Source organism: Leopardus geoffroyi, chromosome A1 (assembly GCF_018350155.1).
Source record: "Leopardus geoffroyi isolate Oge1 chromosome A1, O.geoffroyi_Oge1_pat1.0, whole genome shotgun sequence".
NCBI lineage: Eukaryota > Metazoa > Chordata > Mammalia > Carnivora > Felidae > Leopardus > Leopardus geoffroyi.
The window spans coordinates 7,587,898-7,608,326 of NC_059326.1; the positions used below are offsets into that span (position 1 = coordinate 7,587,898).

The 20,429-nt window shown below is 46.0% G+C and overlaps 1 protein-coding gene across 2 annotated transcripts in view; it reads right to left on the reverse strand.

Annotated features, from left to right (window-relative positions):
• FLT3 (fms related receptor tyrosine kinase 3) overlaps positions 1 to 20,429 on the reverse strand; it is a 77,337-nt gene that overhangs the window by 19,286 nt on the left and 37,622 nt on the right. For both annotated transcript variants that reach the window (XM_045465452.1, XM_045465383.1), the window contains exons 6-17: positions 19,856 to 19,983; positions 19,397 to 19,536; positions 19,146 to 19,299; positions 17,498 to 17,666; positions 8,505 to 8,608; positions 7,669 to 7,780; positions 7,219 to 7,397; positions 5,805 to 5,911; positions 5,585 to 5,717; positions 5,391 to 5,495; positions 2,242 to 2,352; positions 831 to 984 (exon numbers count right to left, since the gene is read on the reverse strand). In XM_045465452.1, the coding sequence (XP_045321408.1) occupies positions 831 to 984; positions 2,242 to 2,352; positions 5,391 to 5,495; positions 5,585 to 5,717; positions 5,805 to 5,911; positions 7,219 to 7,397; positions 7,669 to 7,780; positions 8,505 to 8,608; positions 17,498 to 17,666; positions 19,146 to 19,299; positions 19,397 to 19,536; positions 19,856 to 19,983 (1,596 nt within the window). The remainder of the gene's footprint in view (positions 1 to 830; positions 985 to 2,241; positions 2,353 to 5,390; positions 5,496 to 5,584; positions 5,718 to 5,804; positions 5,912 to 7,218; positions 7,398 to 7,668; positions 7,781 to 8,504; positions 8,609 to 17,497; positions 17,667 to 19,145; positions 19,300 to 19,396; positions 19,537 to 19,855; positions 19,984 to 20,429) is intronic.

The window sequence follows — 20,429 nt, forward strand, 5'->3', positions numbered from 1 at the left end:
CTCGTTTATACACACTACAACAAGAAATCTCAACAGGACTGAGAATCACACAGGCTCTGCATGGATGGCAGAATATACAACGGGGGGCACAGGGACAAATGTTACCGCTTCTTTTTTTTTTTTTTTTTTTTTAATTTTTTTTTCAACGTTTATTTATTTTTGGGACAGAGAGAGACAGAGCATGAACGGGGGGGGGGGGGTGCAGAGAGAGAGGGAGACACAGAATCGGAAACAGGCTCCAGGCTCTGAGCCATCAGCCCAGAGCCGGACGCGGGGCTCAAACTCGCGGACTGCGAGATCGTGACCTGGCTGAAGTCGGACGCTTAACCGACTGCGCCACCCAGGCGCCCCGTCCGCTTCTTAATTTTGCCCCCATCACATTATGTCAATTGATCCGTTCTAATTTTTGAAAATCCGATTTATGGTTCAGAGCAAAAGTCCCAAGACCCGAACTACTCTCAATGAGTACATGGAGGGCTTTGGAAAAAGCATTCATTCTTTCAACCCGGATCTACGTGTCATCCAGCAGACCTGAAAGACAGAATAATGCACTCTTCCCAAAACTGAGCCTGGGTCCAGGGGTGTGATTCCGGCACAGGTGGACGGAGACAGCGACAGTCCCTGCACCACGGGAAAGTGAAAGGTCTCATCGTTCCAATCAGCAGAGAAAACTGTAGCAATGATAAGTGGCCTTTCTAGATCTTAGAACCCACAGAGGACACAATGCTGGACTAGGGCCTTCAGAGACTGGCCAGTGGGGGGTGTTTAACCATCATATTTTGTCTGTGTTCTACAACATATAATTGTGAAACCTTGACCCCGTCTCTTACCTGGAATTTGGGTATGATTGGAAAGCGGGGTAAAAACTGAAATTGTGCTCCTTGAAAATCTCCGTCCACGTCCTGTGAAATTTTTCTCTCTTATTTCTTAGGTAGTTGAGAAGATCACCATAGCAACAGTATTCAAAAATCAAGTAAACTGGTCCTGAAATAGTGAGAGTTTTCATTACAGGCATACAAATACCAAATAACTTTTTCAGATGTCTGTGTGACAGACAACATAATCTAAGAGAGCCTACTTCTCCCCTGACTTTGGGAGAGTACAACTTTGAGCTTATCTCTTCTTCTTTTTAAGTTTTTTTTTTTTTTTTAAAGTAATCTCTATACCCAACGTGGGACTCGAACTCACAACCCCGAGATCAAGTCGCACTTGATCGGCTCCACCGACTGAGCCAGCCAGCACCCCTGAGCTTGTCTCTTCCTGTACAATCCAATTCCAGCTTTTTGCTCTCACTCCTTTGGAACGCGGTATGGTCTTGCCTTCTGCATGGGTGCTAGTTGCACCTGTTGCCTCGTCAATAACTACCGGCCACTTGGATTCTCCAGTTTGCAACTGGGAATAATAGGCCAGCTGCACTGTGAGCACTTGGCAAATATATGCCGATTTGCCATTTGCCAAGGAGGGAGAAATACATCACGAGCATCCTCTCAGATCCATTTTCTCTGTTTCCCATTTTTTGGTCCCAGTCCCAGAAGGAAGGACGCTTGAGCACATCCTTCAGGCATTTCTTTTCTTTTTTTAATGCTTATTTATTTATTTTGAGAGACAGAGAGAGAAAGCGTGTGCAGGGGAGGGGCAGAGAGAAAGGGAGAGAGAGAGAATCCCAAGCAGTCTCCACGCTCAGCGTGGAGCCCGATGCGGGGCTTGATCCCACGAACCGTGAGATCGTGGCCGGAGCCAAAATCGAGTTGGACACTTACCCGACAGAGCCACGCACGTGCCTCCCCGTCCTTCGGGTATTTCTAAGCAGGAGTGAATCAGAGCGCATGCTCCGTCGAATTCTGGGAAAACGAAGTCTGAAAGCCTGCCTTAGCTGTGCTTTATTTGAAGCCGCCCCAACAGGGCAGGGGCCAGGCTCTGCGGCCATTCTCGCCACTGCGTTTAGGCCGGTTTCACGGCCGGGGGACAAGCTCCATCTGAGCAAGCAGAATGAGATACCACAAAGTGTACCCGCAGTGCTGTTGCTGTTTTCGAATAGGTGAAAATTATGTGGCGTCTCCCCATACAGTGAGGCCTTCTCTATACTGACCTATCTGATTTCAGAGGGTTCAACGTCTCATTCCACTTGGGTTTGGGGACCCACACTGCGACTGAGGAAAGAGGAGAAAATGGGAACAGGTGTCCTCTGGGTCTTCAAGCTGAAATATTTTTGATGAGATGTTTTTAGTAGGAACTGATTACCTGACAGTGTGCAGGCCCCCAGCAGATTTACGATATTCTCGTGGTTTCCCAGGTGACTCATCATTTTGAGTTCGGACATGAGAGCCTCTCTTTCGGAACTGTCTGCTTTTTCTGTCAACGGAAAAGCGTACAGAATGTAAGGCTAAAGAAAAATAGGTATTTTAGCTCATTTAATAAACGAAAACTTTCTCCAGTTCGAATTTGCATGAAAAACCGTAATGCGTAAAATGGTCCGCGATTGTTAAGTAATAAGAGCTTGTGTTGAAGACAGAGTTTCAAAGATTGAGGTATACAAGTTGAGCCTAATAACGAGCCTTTCCCCTGGACGTTCCTCTACCCACCAAAAATAGAAATCTTTCTAGTGGACCCTCAAAAAACCGAAATACAACAAAACAAAATACGTGAAAAAGTTCGGAAGTATGCTGAAGGGAGAAACGTAACTTTTTTTCGTTGTTTTGACTCTTGGATTTGTTGGGCATGGAGAGTCAGGACGGGAATGTCGGCAAGGGTGGCTGGCTCCAGTTCACGGTCCTCAGGTCTAAAACCTCGTTTGTGTCAACAGGTCCAATGGTGAGAAGGTCAAAGAGACCAGTTCCCACTAACCAAGTTCTCGAGAGACTCGTTAACTCATCATGAGAGCTACCAAATAGGCTAGAATGCATCCATTGGACAATGCATTCTCCCCCTGGAGATAAGTCTAGATAGCTCGGCAAATTATCCTCATAATCTTGCTTAGAAGCATAGCGTAAGGGAAGTTTCTGATAAACTCCCAGGTCTCACGTCAATGAGACTGATGTGCCCAGGTTGGTTGGGGCACCCCTGCCCGGGAGGGTGCTGGAGCCCTAGAAGCAGGGGCAAGGTCTTTGGACTTCCCTCTCCAGGTATCAGGCACCAGGCACCCACTCCACTGTTAACACCTTCTTTCCTATAGACGTGGTAACTTTTCTTTACATTCAGTGAAGAGTTGACTAGGTATTTCCAGGTGTCATCGCTTTGTCTTGGGAGACATCCTAGCCTGTACGGTAGCTTTTCCAGAGCACTGATGCCATCCATCTTGATTTAGTGAGCTGTCGGGGTTCTCTCACTGGGAGTGGGAGTGAGATTCTCCACTGTGAGCGCTGGGATCCCCTAGTACCTTGTGTCTTCTGCTTCATGTTTTATAGGGATCTGTAGCCTTCAAATCCCCATGTCTTGCCCGTCATGACCAAAATAATATCTTTTATGGTGTGCTTAACTTTGCCAGAGTACTTTCATACCCCGTGACCTGACTTTCATTCATTCTTATCCATTCATTCCCTCATTCACCCCTTCAACAAGTATTTATTGAATGCCTGCTGTGTATGAGGCGATGTGCCAAGCGATGGGGGAAGGAATGATAGCCAAAAGACACAGCCCCTGTCTTCTTGGAGTTTAGAGTCTCCTGAAAAAGGGAGACGAGTAAATAAACAATTACAACCCAGTGTGGTAAATGCAAAGTGGCAAATGAATAGAAGGGGGCTGTGGGGTCACACAAGAGGGACGCCTAACCTAGCCTTGGAGGGGGGTGGAAGGGGACCCCGAATGCCTGAGGTAAGATAAGAGATGACCAGGCGAATTCACAGTGGGAAGGGAGGGAGAACACTCCACACTGAAGTAACAGAACGGGCAAGGATCCAAAAAAGAAAACACAGCAGAACAGATACAACCTTGGCCCTCACGCGCCTTACGGACCAATGTGGCAGATGAGACATTAATGGAGTAATTAAGCAAATATGTCATCCCCACTGTGATACATTGCATGAGGAAGAAGGCCTACGGAGAGCTAACTTACAGCAAGGAACTTGATCTCTGTGGTGTGAGAGAAGGCTTCTCTGAGGAAGTGATATTTCTGCTGAGATCTAAAGGAGGAGTGGGAGAGAACCACGTGAAAGGGGAAGGGTGGGCAGAGGGATCAGCCTGCACAAAGGCCCTGGGATGGGGAGGGAGCACGGTGCTCTGGAGGAACCGAAAGCAGGCAGCCTCCCAGTGAGCGTGAGGTGGGGAGGGTGAGGTGGGGAGGAGGGCAGCCAGATGCTGCAGGGCTGTGGAGACTCCTTCGGGAGTAATCCCGAAGCCCTGGGAAGTGCTAAGTGGGGAAACGGGTCTGCTTTGCATTCCATAACCGGCACTTGGGCCTCAACACTGAGAATCCAGAAGGAGCCCGTAGGGCCTGCCTGGAGGGCCGCTGCAGCCATTCTGGAGAGAGAGGTTTGGCCCGGGGTGGTAGGGAGGTGAGAAGAGGGTGGGTTCAAGGAACACGGGGCAGGATACCAGGCAGGGACAGCCTGTGGGGTGCTAGCACGGACCCGGTTCCAAGGATGCGGCCTCGGTTTCCGGTTTGCCCAACTGTGGGGAAGTCATTGGCCAGTCGTTGGCAATCGGCACCGATCACTGAGCGGGAGCGTTGATGGAGGGCCACGGTTGGAGGAGTTCAGTTCAAATTAGAGAACCTTTTGAGATGCTCAGGCATTTGGACATAACCTGAGGCTCAGAAGGGAGAGCAACTGTGAGAACCCTTGGTACCTAGACTAGAGCCAGGGCGGGGGGGGGGGTGGGGGGGACACTGAGATAGCCTGTAGTGAGCATGCACGGTGCAAAGGAAGGAGGCAAGCCTTCCTCAACAGTTGGTGGAAGACGAGGAGCCAGCAAAGGACTGTGAGGCAGTCGGACTGGGAGGAGGAAAGAGGCCCCGTGAGACTTCGTTTGTTGGAGGTTGCTGATCGCGGCAGCAAAAGCCAACCAGAGGGTTCTTGCTGAGCCAAGGACGCTAGGGGGAGGGATGGCGGGGGAGCCACAAGTGGGAAGTGAGAATGCAGAGGGCTTCAGTTGGTTCTTCTGCCCAGAGTCTGTGTCACAATGTAAGAAACAACACCTGCCCGTGATAACAGTGCCCCCTAATATTGAAGCTGGAAACACCTAACAAAGCCAGAAGAGGAAGAGGTGGACTTTTGCATTCGTGACTTGGATTTTATACTCACGACCTGGTCGACACCCACCCCAGCCCAGTCCCCTCTTAGCCTTGAAAGTGTGGCACGCGGTAACCACTGCTGCAGACGAGGAGAAGAGGAGGCGGGAGACGATGCCTCCCATTTTTTGCGCACCTTTGTGGGCACCGTTCCACCTTACTGTACCTTTCAGCATTTTGACTGCCACCTGGATTGAGACTCCCGTTTTACTAATTCCGTAAGCTGTCGCATTCATCACTTTTCCAAAAGCACCTGATCCCAGTAGCTTCCCTGCAAGATAATGGTGGGCGAGGGCACGTCAGAGACTTTCCAACGGAACGGAAACGCTGTGGAAACACTTGGGCCATTTCGATTCTCACCAAATTCTAAGTTTTCTCTTGGAAACTCCCACTTGAGATCGTATTCATATTCTCTGAAGTCAACGTAGAAGTACTCATTATCCAAAGAGCCGGTCACCTGCACCATTTGCAGCTGGCTTTCGTACCTAAATTGCTTCAGGGATGAAAATAATGGGTCCGTTAGCAACAGGCAGTTCCTCAGAAATAGGAAACAGGGGTAGATTTTTCCCTTTGCGTTTACCTTTTTGTACTTGTGACAGATGAGCATGGTTAGAACAGCGATGAAGGGAAGACAAAGCCCAAGGGTCGCATAGAACAAGATGTTGTCTTGGATGAAAGCGAAGGGCACTGAAAGGAAAGAGAATCACTGAGCAGTGAATTGGATAGAGTGGAAGCTCACTGGAGTTTCGCACATCCTGTTTGAGAAGCCATCCTTTGCAGTCCTTACAAGCACCTGACAAAAACTCGCCTCCCCCACGGAAAATCGGGCAACGTTCCTGTAAAGGACAAGTTCCCTTCCTAGAAAATTTTGAATGATTTCAATCCCATTCTTAAAGATCACGTACTAGGGTTATACCAACGACATCTATTTAAACCCACAGGATATTCAGGTCAGACATTAAAAGAAAGAAGTTAGGGGGCACCTGGGTGGCTCCATTGGTTAAGTATCCGACTCTTGGTTTCGGCTCAGATCGATCGCACAGTTAGCGAGACTGAGCGCCATCTCGGGCTCGGTGCTGACAGTGCAGAGCCTGCTTGGGATTCTCTCTACCTCTCTCTCTGCCCCTTCCCCCCATCACGCATTCTCCCTCTTTCTCTCTCAAAATAAATGAATAAACTTTAAGAATAAAATAAAATAAGGGCGCCTGGGTGGCTCAGTCGGTTAGGCGTCTGACTTCAGCCCAGGTCATGATCTCGTGGTCTGTGAGTTCGAGCCCGGAATCGGGCTTTGTGCTGACAGCTCAGAGCCCGGAGCCTGCTTTGGATTCTGTGCCCCACCACCACCGCCCCCCCCCGACCCCTGCCCACCACCCCTCCTATACTCGTGCTCTGTCTCGCTCTGTCTCTCAAAAATAAATAAGTGTTTAAAAAATGTTTTTGAAGAATAAAATAAAATAAAACAAAACAAAATAAAATAAAATAAAAAAGAAGTTTGTGTTTTCTGTACGAAGGTATCGTATGCATGGGAAGTTAGTTTTGGGATGCTGGTGATTTTAAACTCTGTGTAGGCAGGCAGGTTTCAGACTTGCTTAGCTTAGAAGGGTTGTAAAAAACAAACTAGAAATTATAAAACAGCAGGCTAAAGGAACATAAAGAGATTCATCAAAAGAGAAAATGGGAGAGACCCCAAATCACTAAATTGGTTTCTCTAGAGTTGGATCGTTTGGTAGATACTTCCTATCCTGGGGGTTTTTGGTTCTACCTGCATCACTATAACTCATGAGTCATAATAACGTAAGGAGAAGTCCCTCTGCCCCTAAATTACAAAACAGCCTATGTTCAGTGGGGGATTCTTGCCTGACTCAAGAAAGACTTGCGTCACACCTGAACCTGTACGCTTTTGTAAAATTCCCCAAATAAAAGCCAACAACAGGGACTAACTTCTAGTGGGGAATTCCTGAAGGTGGTTCCTTACGAGAGCACCTGCTGTGTACCTGATGAGTTTAAAAGGATTGTTTCACAAGATGTGCCAAGGGAATTGTAGGCACAGCACTTCACCAGGAATCCTTTTACGGCCTCACTCATGTTAAGGGTACTGCTTGATATCCATTGTCCAAACACTTTTCTGTTAGCCGTTTTATTCCAAATTCCTTCTGTGATTTCCTCTGTGCAGCTGAAAAGAAATGGCAGGGAAGTTAGACAGGCGGGGCCTAGCGTCAGATTGGAAGTTAGGGTTTGTCTAGTGAGCTTTAAAAGAGATTTCTTGGTTATAAGTTTTCAGAGACAATCTGTGACCATTTAGAATTATAGCTGACTCAGAAGGTAAGCATTTTAAATACTGCATCACTTCTTCTTAAATCGTATTCATGAGCAAGAGTCAATATGCCAGAGAGAGTATGAGTTTTATGTTCTTCCAACATAAGAGATACCAATGTCCTCATTACTTGGGAGACTTGTCTGAACACTTCTTCCAGATCCAAGATGGTAACGGGTACCCATCAGAGGAGCAAGAGGCCTGACTTGCTGATGATCCCTCGACTACCACCTGAGGTTTCCCTGTAGAGAAGAACATGTAAAATCAGCTCACGTGGTATGGTACTTTCCAGAAATGGCCTCAGCGTTCGCTTCATCTAGGTTGCCCACCTACTCCAAGCAGTTTGTGCTTCTGGGAAGGTGTCTCATACGCAGGATGACTCAAGACCTCTGGTTATTCCCTTTTTTGCCCCTTGTGTGGAACTTTCTATACAGACAGCCCTACCACCCATGTGCAAAACACGACTTTTCCACTGCCAGGCCCCTCCTGTAGACGGCTGAGATGTGCTCATCTCTCTACCTCCAAGAATCAAAACGATTCTTAGCTTCAGGAGAGAAACATCTATAAAAAGTCCAGTGAAATGTACTCGCATCTTTTTATAGGCCAAAGGAACAAAAATTACTAGAACAAATAAATGTCAGGTAATAGGACTTTTAGCTGTTCCTTCACATGACCTTTCAAAGTACCAAAGTCAGTAAGAGACCACAAGAAAGTACATTCAGAGAGGACATGGGAGAAGGTATCTTAGCCTCAAAGATGAACACAGAACAATTATCTATCTATCTACCCATCTATCTATCTGTAAACAAAGCCAGTAGATTTGAAATAAAATTTCACCATACTTCAGTATATAAAAATAGCTTATGGCATCCCTTCTAAGCCTTTACTTAGCTCTTTCTGGTCATAGTTAATACACAAGTAAGCAGTGATAAGATTAAAGTGCAATTTCTTGACAATTTAACTTACTTCTTATGTTCAGCGTGAACATTTTTGTGAATTCGGCATCATCGTTCTCTGCATGAAATATGTATTCTCCTGGCTGGTGTTTATGGTTGCAAAACTTAGATATGCTGTTTGAAAAAGAATTAAAGATACACTTAGCCAGATTCTTACAGGAGATGCTGAAATGAATGTCAGCGTGCATGGAAGTCTTTCTCGAGACTCTCACTCCCTGAAGTCCCGTGGACAGGTGTCTGTAGGCCAGGTCCTTGTTCATCTAAGTGTGGTGTGGTCCACAGCCAAGCAACATCAGCATTGGTATTATCTAGGAGCTTGTCTGAAATACAAAATTTTAAGTCCCACCCCAAACCTACTGAGAGTCTGCATTTTAAGACGATCTCCATGTGATTCATATGCACGTTAAGGGCTGAGAAGCCCTCGTCTAGGCTGGGGTTCCTAAGAGAGACAAGAAGGTTCCTGCCCCCACTCTTCTATACATTCTGGACTAGTCTGACTTCCCAGAAATATGGAAGAACCTCTATAGGCAGAGGAGACCATAATCCCCCTGCTTCCTGAAAGGATGGCTCTCTGACATTGGCCCAAGGCAGGACCTATAACCAACGTTGACTCACATAGCGATTAACAGTGATCTAGGCTCAAATCCACTGAGTTTGTACAAAAATCTTTTGGTGGCTCTAGCATCTCTGCGGATTGCTCATCAGCCACTCAATACACTTAGACATGGAAAACTTGATTTTGGAGATTATCCAACATGCCTACCAGGTACATGGGGTGCTCAATGTTGGATAGGGTAGGCGAGATAGGGGATCAAGGAGCTGTTGAATACGCCTTCGTGCATTGTAGAGATAGAAAACAAATCCCTTAAAACAGAATAAGATAATCTAACGATTGTTCAGAAGCTATTTAATTAGGCTACCTCTCTCTATATATAGCCAACTTAAAGAAAAAAAGGGGGAAAAGACCACATACTGACAGGATAGAAGTGTTAACAGGAGAACACAGGGTGTGGAAACCAGACTTAAACTAGCAGCTATGTAGGATGCAAAGACCTATAAAATATGGTTCCTGTTCCCAAAGACATCATCATCCAGGTGGGTGGACAACACTTCCATAGGTAGAATAGCTAAATCATTAAACTAAAGGCCAACAGAAGATCAGAGAAGGCAGAGGCCAGTACAGATGAGAAAAGTTCAGAGGTCTAGACAGAAGCAGGCAGGACTTGAGCTAGATCTTTGTGGATGAGTTTGTTTTAATGAGGAGGCAGAAGAAAAGCATCCAAGGTGGAGGCAACAGCTTTCCTTAAGACAGGAGATGGGAACTCATTGCGTATGGCCACAATGGAGAGGAAGGGGCAAAGCCTCTTGACTGGAGCGGGAGCACAAGGGGACATGTAGTAGAAAAGGCTGAATGGGTAAGGGGTGGGACTATTTATTTATCTGAGAGAGTACATGTGCTTGCAAGCAGGGGAAGGGCAGAGGGAGAGAGAGAAAGGGAGGGAGACAGAGAATCCCAAGCAGGCTCCATGCGGTCAGCGCAGAGCCCGATGCGGGGCTCAAACTCACAGACCATGAGATCATGACCTGAGCTCAAATCAAGAGTTGGGTATTTAACCAACTGAGCCACCCAGGCACCCCAAGCCTCATTATTTAGATTCATGGGGAAATCGGGAAGATGCTGTAGATTCCTGAGCAGGAATGGAACGTGACGAACGGGATCGTAGTTTAGGTGGTTGGAAAAGTTTACTGGCAAGAAGTCCGGAGGCAGCTGTAGCAACTCATTCATACATTCATTCATTCACTCGTTCTACTATCAGTGGTAGGGTCCACTTATTGGAGGAATCAGGGGCACACCAGTGAGGTAGAAAAGGTAAGTTTCTGTTCTCACAGAATTTTCACGTTGCTGGTGACGGTGATGAGTGGTTCCAGTATCGTGTGGGAAGTCCTGTGAGAGCAGAAGTAAAAGTTCAGATTTGAGAATTCAGAGCACGAAAAAGCAAGGGCTGTCTGAGGCAGGGAAAATGGGACAGGAGAGGGAAAAGGAAGCCCGAGAGGCACCAGGAAAAAAGAACGAGCAGGGGCTGTGCGGGATATGGAAGATGAAGGAGAGAACAGAATCCCTGTCGACCCCCAACATTCAACACACACTGACTGGTAAAGCAGCTCCTGAGCCCATGTTTATCTGACGCCAGTGTTCTGTGCCTTGATCTCCAAAGCTAGAGGGTCATTCTGACCTTGTGTAGCGATGAGGGAATTTATTGCTCTGACCCATCAAAGTGAGCATTTGACAAGTTGTTTATTTGCCTTGCTAACAAGAAGGCTGAACTAGAAAGGGGGAATTTCGTATCCTGACCTACTTCTGGGCAACAAGGAGGACATGGCTGGTGAGACAGAAGTGATAGAAGGATCGGGGAAGGCCAAATTGTAACACTAGGGAGGAAAGTAAATAGAGCTACCTGTGATTTCTAGACTTTTAGGAAGGCAGAGTTTAAGTGGTCCAAGAAGGGAAAGATGTGTGCTTCTTAAAGGGAGCACGTGGGGGGGCCTGGGTGGCTCTCGGTTGAGTGTCTGACTTTGGCTCAGGCCGCGATCTCATGGTTTGTGAGTTCAAACCCTGCCTTAGGCGTTATGTTGATGGCAGAGCATGCTTGGGATCCTCTCCCTCCCTCTCTCTCTCAGCCCCTAGTTTGCTCTCTCACTCTCTCTCAAAAATAAATAAAGATTTTTAAAATTTTCATTATATATATATATATAGAGAGAGAGAGAGAGAGAGAGAGAGAGAGAACACATAATTCCCACTGGACAATAGCCAAAGACCCTGAAAAGGAAGAAGAAAGGAGATGAAAAAGAAGCCAGTGTGGCTAGCCAGGCCCCATGCCAAAAGCACCAATCAATTTGGTACAAGAAGAAGTTACCGATACAGTTAGTGATTATCATGCAGACCAAAGCAAAATGCTTTGTAAACTTTTCCCTTCCTAAGTCTTTTGTGCTATCTTCATGGACTACGACTTGCCATAGGATAGATGAGAGCATCTGAAATGTCCTCTTCCAGGTAGGAAAGTGGTCACATAAGTAGCCTGAACACAAAAGCAAATATCCAGGTTGTTTGAAACAGCTTGTCCTCCTGTTATGACAGTTAAACCCTAGCAATAGCAACAACCGTGTCACTGAACTCCTCTGGGAATTCCAAGGGGACTAACCAACAAGGTAACCTGGACACTCAGAGCTTCCTCTTTCCCTAGGGTTTTTCTAAAGATGGCCAGCTGGCATGTGACCGCAGACCTGGAAACTGGAGTTTACAGTGAGATAATATCTTGGTGACGAAGAGGTTTTCTCGCTACAACCACGAAAACGGTTTTCTCCTCTCGACAATCAAAATGCAGGTCATTTTTATTTTTCGTTCAGTGCCTAGAGGGGCGGGGCTGAGGAAGGGCAGTTTCTTTCTAGTGGCTCAGGGAGTGATTTGCTATAAAGAATGCTTTATCAAAGGGCAAAGGATTACCAAAGTCAAATCAGCATGCAGAGAATAATAAAGCATGTGTTGGGGAACCTGAGAGCTTCTGAAAGCGGGGCTGGGGGAACGCGGCCAGGCTGGTGTTGAATCTGATCTGTTCAAACTTTCGTTCCACGTTAGATTAAGACAGTCAGGAGGTGGGAGAAAGGTGCTGATGATTTTATACTACTCTCTATATAATACCATGCTCGCTTTTATTTTATTTCAAGGGAGTCGGCAAGGTCTGGGGGAATATCACCATTAAAAACTAAATAGCAAAGTATGGCACATCTCATAAGGAGGGATACATTTATTTCTAAGTAACCAAAGAGAATGCTTGTATTTTTGTTTTCTTACACATTGGGTTTGAGAATCTTACGCTTTGGAAATGAGTTGGTGTCCTCATCATAACTAGCGATACGGTTAAAAACAAAGGCTTTGAAGCCAACTGTTTTTGTTGGGACCCCAACTCTGCCATGGCCCCGTGGTGTGTCATTGGGCAAGTCACTTAACCTCTCTGTACCTCAGTTTCCTCATCGGTAAAATGAAGACAGTAGTAGTATCTGGGGCGCCTGCGTGGCTCAGTCGGTTAAGCGGCCGACTTCAGCTCAGGTTACGATCTCTCGGTTCAGGGATTCGAGTCCCACATCGGGCTCTGTGCTGATGGCTCAGAGCCTGGAGTCTGCTTTGGATTCTGTGTCTCCCTCTCTCTCTGCCTTCCCCCGCTCACGCTCTGTCTCTCTCTCTCTCAAAAATAAATAAACATTAAAAAAAAAAAAAAAAAGGATAGTACCAGTATCTACCTCATAGGGTTGTGGGAGGAGAATGCTCTATTAAATTTTTAAGTAGTTTTGTATAAAACATCTGTAATAGTGCCTAGCCCATAGTGAACACAGTATATGCGTTAGATTTTCATTACTATGAGGCTCATGAACTCCAGTAATCATTTTGAATAAAAAAGAAATTTAGAAACTTTATTGTGGCATATACTGTGAGAAAAATCACATGAAAACAAATTTAAAACTATGGAAAGAACAACAACAAAAAAAACCCCACTGAAGTTATGCCCATCAACAGGAGTCAGTTAAAATAAAATTGCCTAAAAAGTGGAATCCTATGTGGCCATTGAAATAATATAAATAATGGAAGACATACTTAGGACCATAGAAAGATGCCCATGATATAAATAAAAAATCAGGTTACAAATGGCACAGTTCATGCCGTATGTATACAAAAACCTGTTTCTAGCAGTCCTGCTATCTTGATCTTGAGAAGGGGTCAATTAGGAAGAGTCTGAAATGTAATCTCTGGAGGTAGAACTACTGGTGTTATTTCTATTTAAAAAAATTTTTTTTACATTTATTTATTAGTTTTTGTTTTTTTTTTTTTTTTTTTGAGAGAGAGAGAGACAGAGCACAAGTGGGGGAGGGGCAGAGAGAGAAGGAGACACAGAATCCGAAGCAGGCTCCAGGCTCCGAGCTGTCAGCACAGAGCCTGACGCGGGGCTCGAACTCATGGAACTGTGAGATCATGACTTGAGCCGAAGTCAGACGCTTAACCGACGGAGCCACCCAGGCGCCCCAATTTAATTTTCAGGCAATTTCAGAAAACAGGAGTAAAGGAAGGGTATTGAGTTTGCCCTCTGTGGACAAGTAACCACCTAGTCTGTCTTTCATACAATGGAATTATGGGAATTAAACGAGACAATCCACATAAAGGATGTGCACACTGCCTGGCATGTGGTAGGAGCTTAAAGAAGTTTCTTTCACACCCGGCAGCAGGGAAGGGGGCAGGGTTTGCTGAGGCTCTTGGTAGTTCACTGAACCCACACGTCTTTTCCCTCCTTTCTGTGGATGCTCAAGGCTCATTTCCTGCCGGGGGAAAAAAATCCTCCCCAAGAGGCTCAATATACTTCTGCAATTATATATCATTTATTGATTTGAGAGCCCGCTTTTCTGTTAGTCTGTTCTTGCGGGGGAGGGCAACTCACCACCCAGAACCCACACGACTACCACGCTGCTGTTTTCCGTAAGTGCTCAGTGAATGCCTGGTGCGTGCAGAACTCAAGGCTCCTGGAACTGGAAGGTTAAATGCTCCAGGACAAAGCAAGACTCGGGGATTGGGCAAGCCAAGGAGAGTCTTCCAGAAGGCACCACTCAATAATTATAACATCTTAAGTTCTGTGTGTTTTTTTTAAACCATGAAACTGGGAAAAAGCTAAGGTAGGTTCGGTGTTTATTAAGGAAGTTGATAGGGAGGAAATTATGCAAGCCAAGAGATGAACTATCCTAGGACCTCTTCTCAAGATCAAGAGACCAGGGCTGTTAGAAAATGATAAGTTAATAAGATGTAAACACATTTTATTATGTGCACCCTCACACTTTGGGTGTAATATTTGAGGAAGTAAATAGGAGAAACGAAGCCGTGAAGGTAGGGAAGCTGACAGACTTCTGGCATACACACTTTGACCACACCAAAGCCCTCCCGCGAGGAGGGTTATTACACAGGCCTTTCGGTTACGTCTGAAAAAAAAAAAAAAAAAAAAACTCGTGTCGCTCTGTTCATAAAGTCATCGGTTGCAATATGATTACAGTGCTATACCTCACAAACAGATTCCAGTCTGGGTAAAACTGTTAAGGGAAAGGATGCTTCACCGCACTAGTCGCTCGGCTTCTTAGTAAACTTGGAACGTTTTATAATAAAAAGTTGGAAAGGACTCAGATCATCATGGAGTCTGCCACCTGCTATCTCAACCCAGGGCCTCGTGGGGCGAGCAAAAGACACCTAGAGCACTTGAAGCTGTGTTCGGATTTTTCAGTTGTTGTTGGTGTCACTCAATATGTTGAGCATCTTTTTCAGGAGGGAGGAGGCTCCATTTTCCCTTTGTGCCGTGTGTTAAGTGACACACGTGGTGAGGCATGATATCAGGTGCATCCTTATCACCAGCAAACACTGTAGCTCGTCGAGAACTTTTTGAATAAGATAAACACTGAGTGGTGGGTGTTGTGGTGAGTGCCGTGGGTGTGGTGCTCGCAGGGCACAGAGGAGGCCATTGACTGTTCTGGCCCGGGCTGTGCATTGCCACTCCCGGGGGTGATGACGAATTCGTTCGTTTATGAAACACACGTTGCCTGAGCAAGGTAGCGCAGAAAGATAGAGAAATGACAGAACACCGATCCTATGGAGCTTTCGCACTCACTGGTGAGATTCAACACCCAAAGAGGTTAACCGTACTACCAGCCAGTTATGAATGCGAAAGGCACAGAACACCGTAAGAATCAGGATCTGTCCTGATCTATTCATTTGGCAGCCTGCGCAAAGTCACCTCTTGGGGTCAGGGGTGCAGACTGTGGCCACGGAATGAAACGGAATGAACTCTGCCACTCGACTGGCCTGTGGCCCCTATATCAGAGACACGGTCCTCTCATCGGTGACTCTGTAAAATCCCAAGAGGTTGTGCCAGAAGCCAGCAGCACAGGAACACTGATCTCCCAGGTGCCTCTTGCCTTTGAACGTGCCCCCTCTAAATTTGGGGGGCGGGGCAGAGAGAAAGAGACATCGCCGTATTCATTCTTGTAGACCCTCACACCATCAAGTCCGTCAAGAAGATATCTAAGGAATATTTGAATTAAGTGGAGTTGATCCCCTCGCTCTTTGAATCAGGATCCAAAGAGAATCCCATAGTGCTACGAGTTTCTCTGACCCCGAGTCACAATGCAAAGAAGGGAAGGGATGTGGACACCACTGGTACCCTTCTGAGCACGGGCCTGTGGTGGTCCATTCAACTGGGAAGACAGGGCTAACTCCCTGGCCTTCTACTCGCAAGTCTGATAATTCAGAACAAGAGCTGATGACAACAGGGTGATCCCTCTGAGGCAGTGGTTCTCAACCACGGGCAGTTTTTCCAAACCAGGGGCATTTGGCAATGTCTGGAGGGAGCTATGTTTGGCTGTCGCCATGGGGGGGGGTGACGGTGCTACTGACATCCGGTGGGTGGAGGCCAGGGATGCTGCTGAACATCTACAAGGCACAGACAGCCCCCAGAACAAAGAATTATCCAGCCCAAGTCAACAGGGCTGCTTTTGAGAAACCCAGAGTCGGAGAAGTAAGTGGGTATCAGTCCGCTCACAGGTCAAAGGCTGCGTTCTTAATTGAAAAATGAGTGCTTTGAACAGTAAGGGGTTTGTCATGCAAACTCAGCGCGACAGCTCTTTTTAAACATGCCAGCAAGGATCAGCTGTAACCCTTGGATCACAAGGATCATTCTGGGGTATGAAGAGTAACACATTACTTGCGAAATAGAGGAGAACCGAGGGGAAAACAGCTCTAAGCTCTTCGCCCGGACCAATGCTATCCGATAGAAACATAATGCAAGCCACAGGCGTCCTTTTAAAATTTCTGGTGAGCTAGATAAAAAAGTAAAAATAAGCGAAGAGGAATCACCGGTTGTCTGTAACTCCATGTATCCAAAATACTATAACTTCGCCATATAATCAATATAAAAAAATGAGATTTTTTTTCAGTGTCTTTTTCACACGAAGTCTTCAAAATCTAGTGTGTATTTTACGGTTATGGCCTGTTTCCGTCCGAACCAGCCCATTTCAAGAACTCGATAGTCATGTGTGGCTGGTAGCCGGTGTGAGGCACCACACAGAGCTAGGCCTGTGATACGCATCACCGGAGGTGACTGAAAATGTAGAATCTGGGCATTTTGCCCCAACTGGCCAGCATGTCTGGAATGGGAGCCAGGAATCCGCATTTTTAGCATTTGCCCAGATGTTTTCTACAGAAGTGGTTATGGACCCCATGCTGAGAAACAATTTATTCTAAACCACTGGCTTGCTTGAGAGATGACAGATACCTTTCAGGAACTCGGAGTCTGGCAGGAAATCATGCTACACGGGACTACATTTAAGAGCTAGGAGGTGTCGCAGCTACGGAAACTACAAGAAAAAAAAAAGGCGTTTTCTGTTTTCCAAAGAGGGAATGGAGAGTTTCTCCCATAAGACAATCTTGAATAGAGTTGTACAAATCCCCAGGAAAATGGGATTTTTTATCCGTAGGCTATTTCTGCACTTATTTTTTGAAAAGCTAAATCAATGCACTTATAGGCAATGTTTTGCTGTTTTTAAGGGGTTTTTACTTCCTCAATCAGCTGCATATCTACCGAGGGAGATTTAGTATACTATATAGCACAATACTCTCAAATGGGAAGTAACAATCTAGTGACTCAGAAAACACCATGGAACCATACTCAAACTAATGGGATTCTTTCTGGGTTTTTGTGTGTGTGTGTGTGTGTGTGTGTGTGTGTGTGTGTGTGTGGCAGGTTATACTATTTGAACTGATTATCAGACTATTACGGTGTCCTAATCTCTGCTTTGTTTTCTTCCTCCACTTCAACGTCAACCCAGTAATATACAAACTCATAATACGAACGTGCTCTTCCGGAAGGCAACAAGGAGGCTTGTGTTAAGCCTGGCGAGCCCCTGAGCTCTTTGTTGGCTCACCTGTACCCATCATCAAGGCCACTCTGCTCACAAGGAAATGATTTTTGAGAGAAGGTCCACGTACACCTGATTTGTGGGTATGCTTTAAACCTGACAGAAAAGCAAAACTCTTCATACTGGTCAATCTCATAATCTTCACTTGATTTGGAAGCGTTTATAAATCCTTTTTCTGTAAAAAAAGAAAAAAAGGCATTTCTAAATTAGATGAGGTTCGTATGGAAACACCCTGAGAAGATACAATAACATTTTATTCATCAGTATAACGTAAGAACACTCAGCTGTGGCTATGCTGCGGGTCGGATTGGACAGTCCAAGAAATGCAGGCGTCTTATCCCCAGTCATAAGCCTGAGCTCACCCACTTCTACAGTCAAGATCCCTTTAAGGGTTAGACGGTGGGGTGACTGGGGGGCTCAGTTGGTTGAGCGTCCGACCAGCCGAGGTCATCATCTCACAGTTCGTGAGTTCGAGCCCCACATTGGGCTCTGTGCTGACAGCTTCAGAGCCTCAGTCTTCCTCTTTCTCTCTGCCCTCCCCCCACTCAAGCTTTCTCAAAACTAAATAAACATCGAAAAACATTTTTTTGAAAGAATTAGATGTAAATACTTGACTTTCCTCCCAAAGAAATGTATAAAACCTCCAGATTTTACAGACAATTTCAAGAGACTGAAGGGCTCCCCCAGCCCAACCAAGCACGTACAACGGGAGGGATCTGCCGACAGAATCGGGACGCCCTTTACTCAGTCGCAACAGCTCTCTCACTGAGTGACACGTTCAACATAAAAGAATCGCAGATGCGAATAAAACAATCCAGCCAGCAGAATTCACCAGGGTTTTTTTTCTTTGAAGCGCTTCCTCATTAGTTTGGTAGGAGAATCACCCATGTCCTAGCATTTTCGGTATGGCTGGAGGCTGCCGCCTGATATGAGACTCCTGAAGCATGGTTACTGTCGCTTCCTCGACAACCCACCCACTTTCAGTGCATCTAACTGCTTGTCCCTTCTCTCTGTCATCGCCCATCACCCTGTCAGTTGGTGCTCGGAACAAGGACGGTAAAACCTTCGTTTTCGAGCATAATTCATTCCGGAAACATGCGTGGACCCCAACGTCCTTGTATATCACAGCGAATTCCCAGAACCATTGGCTCAGTTGTGATCATGTGACATTCAGCGTCAGGTACTACGCCTATCGCAAGACATCGCTCGTTTATCGAGTCAAAATTTCTTAGAAACGTTTGCTCGTCTTGCAGACGAGTTACTCCCAACCCAAGGTCTTACTGTCTTTATGAAGCGCCTATTTTGTGTCAGGCTCTCTGCCAGGGTCTGGGACTACAAGTACGGAAGAGATTTTTCCCGTCCTTCGGGAATTTACAGTCTATTGGTAAGTTGTGGGAAGACCGCAAACACAGATGGTCACGTCACAAGGCCAGGGCTAAGAGAGTGCTAAGACAGTGCCATTCAAGCGAGCGTGGTTTAAGTGGAAAAGGAAGGGCGGAGGGAGCTTATATATGCAAAAACTATTTTAATTCAGTCGTTCTCAGCTTTCTGACACTAACGTTATACTGAAATCAGAATTTGCCGGACGTACCTCACATTCCACACTAAAGCAACTAACCGTATCAAGAAAGATTGCGCAAGCAGCCTGCATTACCTATGATGGTGACCAAAGCTGATTTACTGGGATGTTCAGAAGAGGAACAAGTATAATGGCCAGTGTCGTTTCTTCCCACTGATGATACAAAAGCAAACAGAATCCGTATCATAGTTCTGTTTGTAGAATAGGTACTCATCTCAAAGTAGCTGCCCTAGGTTTTAATAAAACAGAGTTTGAATTTAATGACTTCAACCTGTACTATTTGGACGTCGTCTCTGCAGTTTCAGAAGGCAAACTGGTCATATTACCTCCTCCAAGGCTTTATTTTCTAATTCCCAGGTGAGTCCGAATCCATGATTCACATGAACGGCTTTGCACCTTATCCATAAGGGTTCCCCTACTTTAAGAAATAGTTGTGGCAGTGTGGTCTGCGGAGTCTGATTGAGATCTGGAAGGATGACACAACCCGAGTAAGAAAACAGAGTGATTTTTTTTTTTTTTCCTCATTGCAAAAATACATCCTGAACATTCTGAAGAACAAAGATTTTAGTGTCATCTCAAATGCTACAAGCTGCTTTGACAGAAGACTCCTTTAGAGATGGTCTACCCTTTTATAAAGAAGGCAGCTGCTACAGAATCCATAATATTCCGTGCCAAGAGGGATAAGGAACTAGGGCGGCCCTGACGTTGAGTGATCACCCAGGCGCTTGCTGTTAATGTCAGGCCGTTCCTAAATCATGGAAAAGTTCACATTCTCGTGGTCCTACCTATTGTGAACAGCTTGGTACACTTTCTGCCCAGCTCATTCCTTGCACAGCACCTTATGTCTGTTCCAAACAGTTCATGAAGTACGCTTTCCTCCTTTGTGACAACAGCCGGACTCTCCCCTTTACAGCTGCAATTAGAAAAGAATTGCCATTTGACTAAACACCTTTTAACGTTACCGACGAACGTGCAGGAGAAAAACAAAGGCGAAGGTTCCAGAGCCTGTTGAAGAAAAAGGAGCGGATCAGAAGGTGAACAAACCCGGCGCCTGGGGGGCCCAGTGGGTCAGGCAACCAACTCTTGCTTTTGGTTCCGGTCAGGATCTCCTGGTCCGTGAGATCGAGCCCCGCCCGTGTCCAGCTCTGCGTTGACAGCATGGAGCCGGCTTGGGATTCTCTCTCTCCCTCCCTCTCTCTCTCTCTCTCTCAAAATAAATAAATAAACTTTAAAAAAAGGTAAACAAACCCAAATCTAAGGTTTCTAGTTAGTTATCTGAACCAATCAACACTGGAGAGAATGACATACATTTTTATGGAAGTTTAAATTTTGGGGGGGGGGGGAGGGTTGGTGACCTCT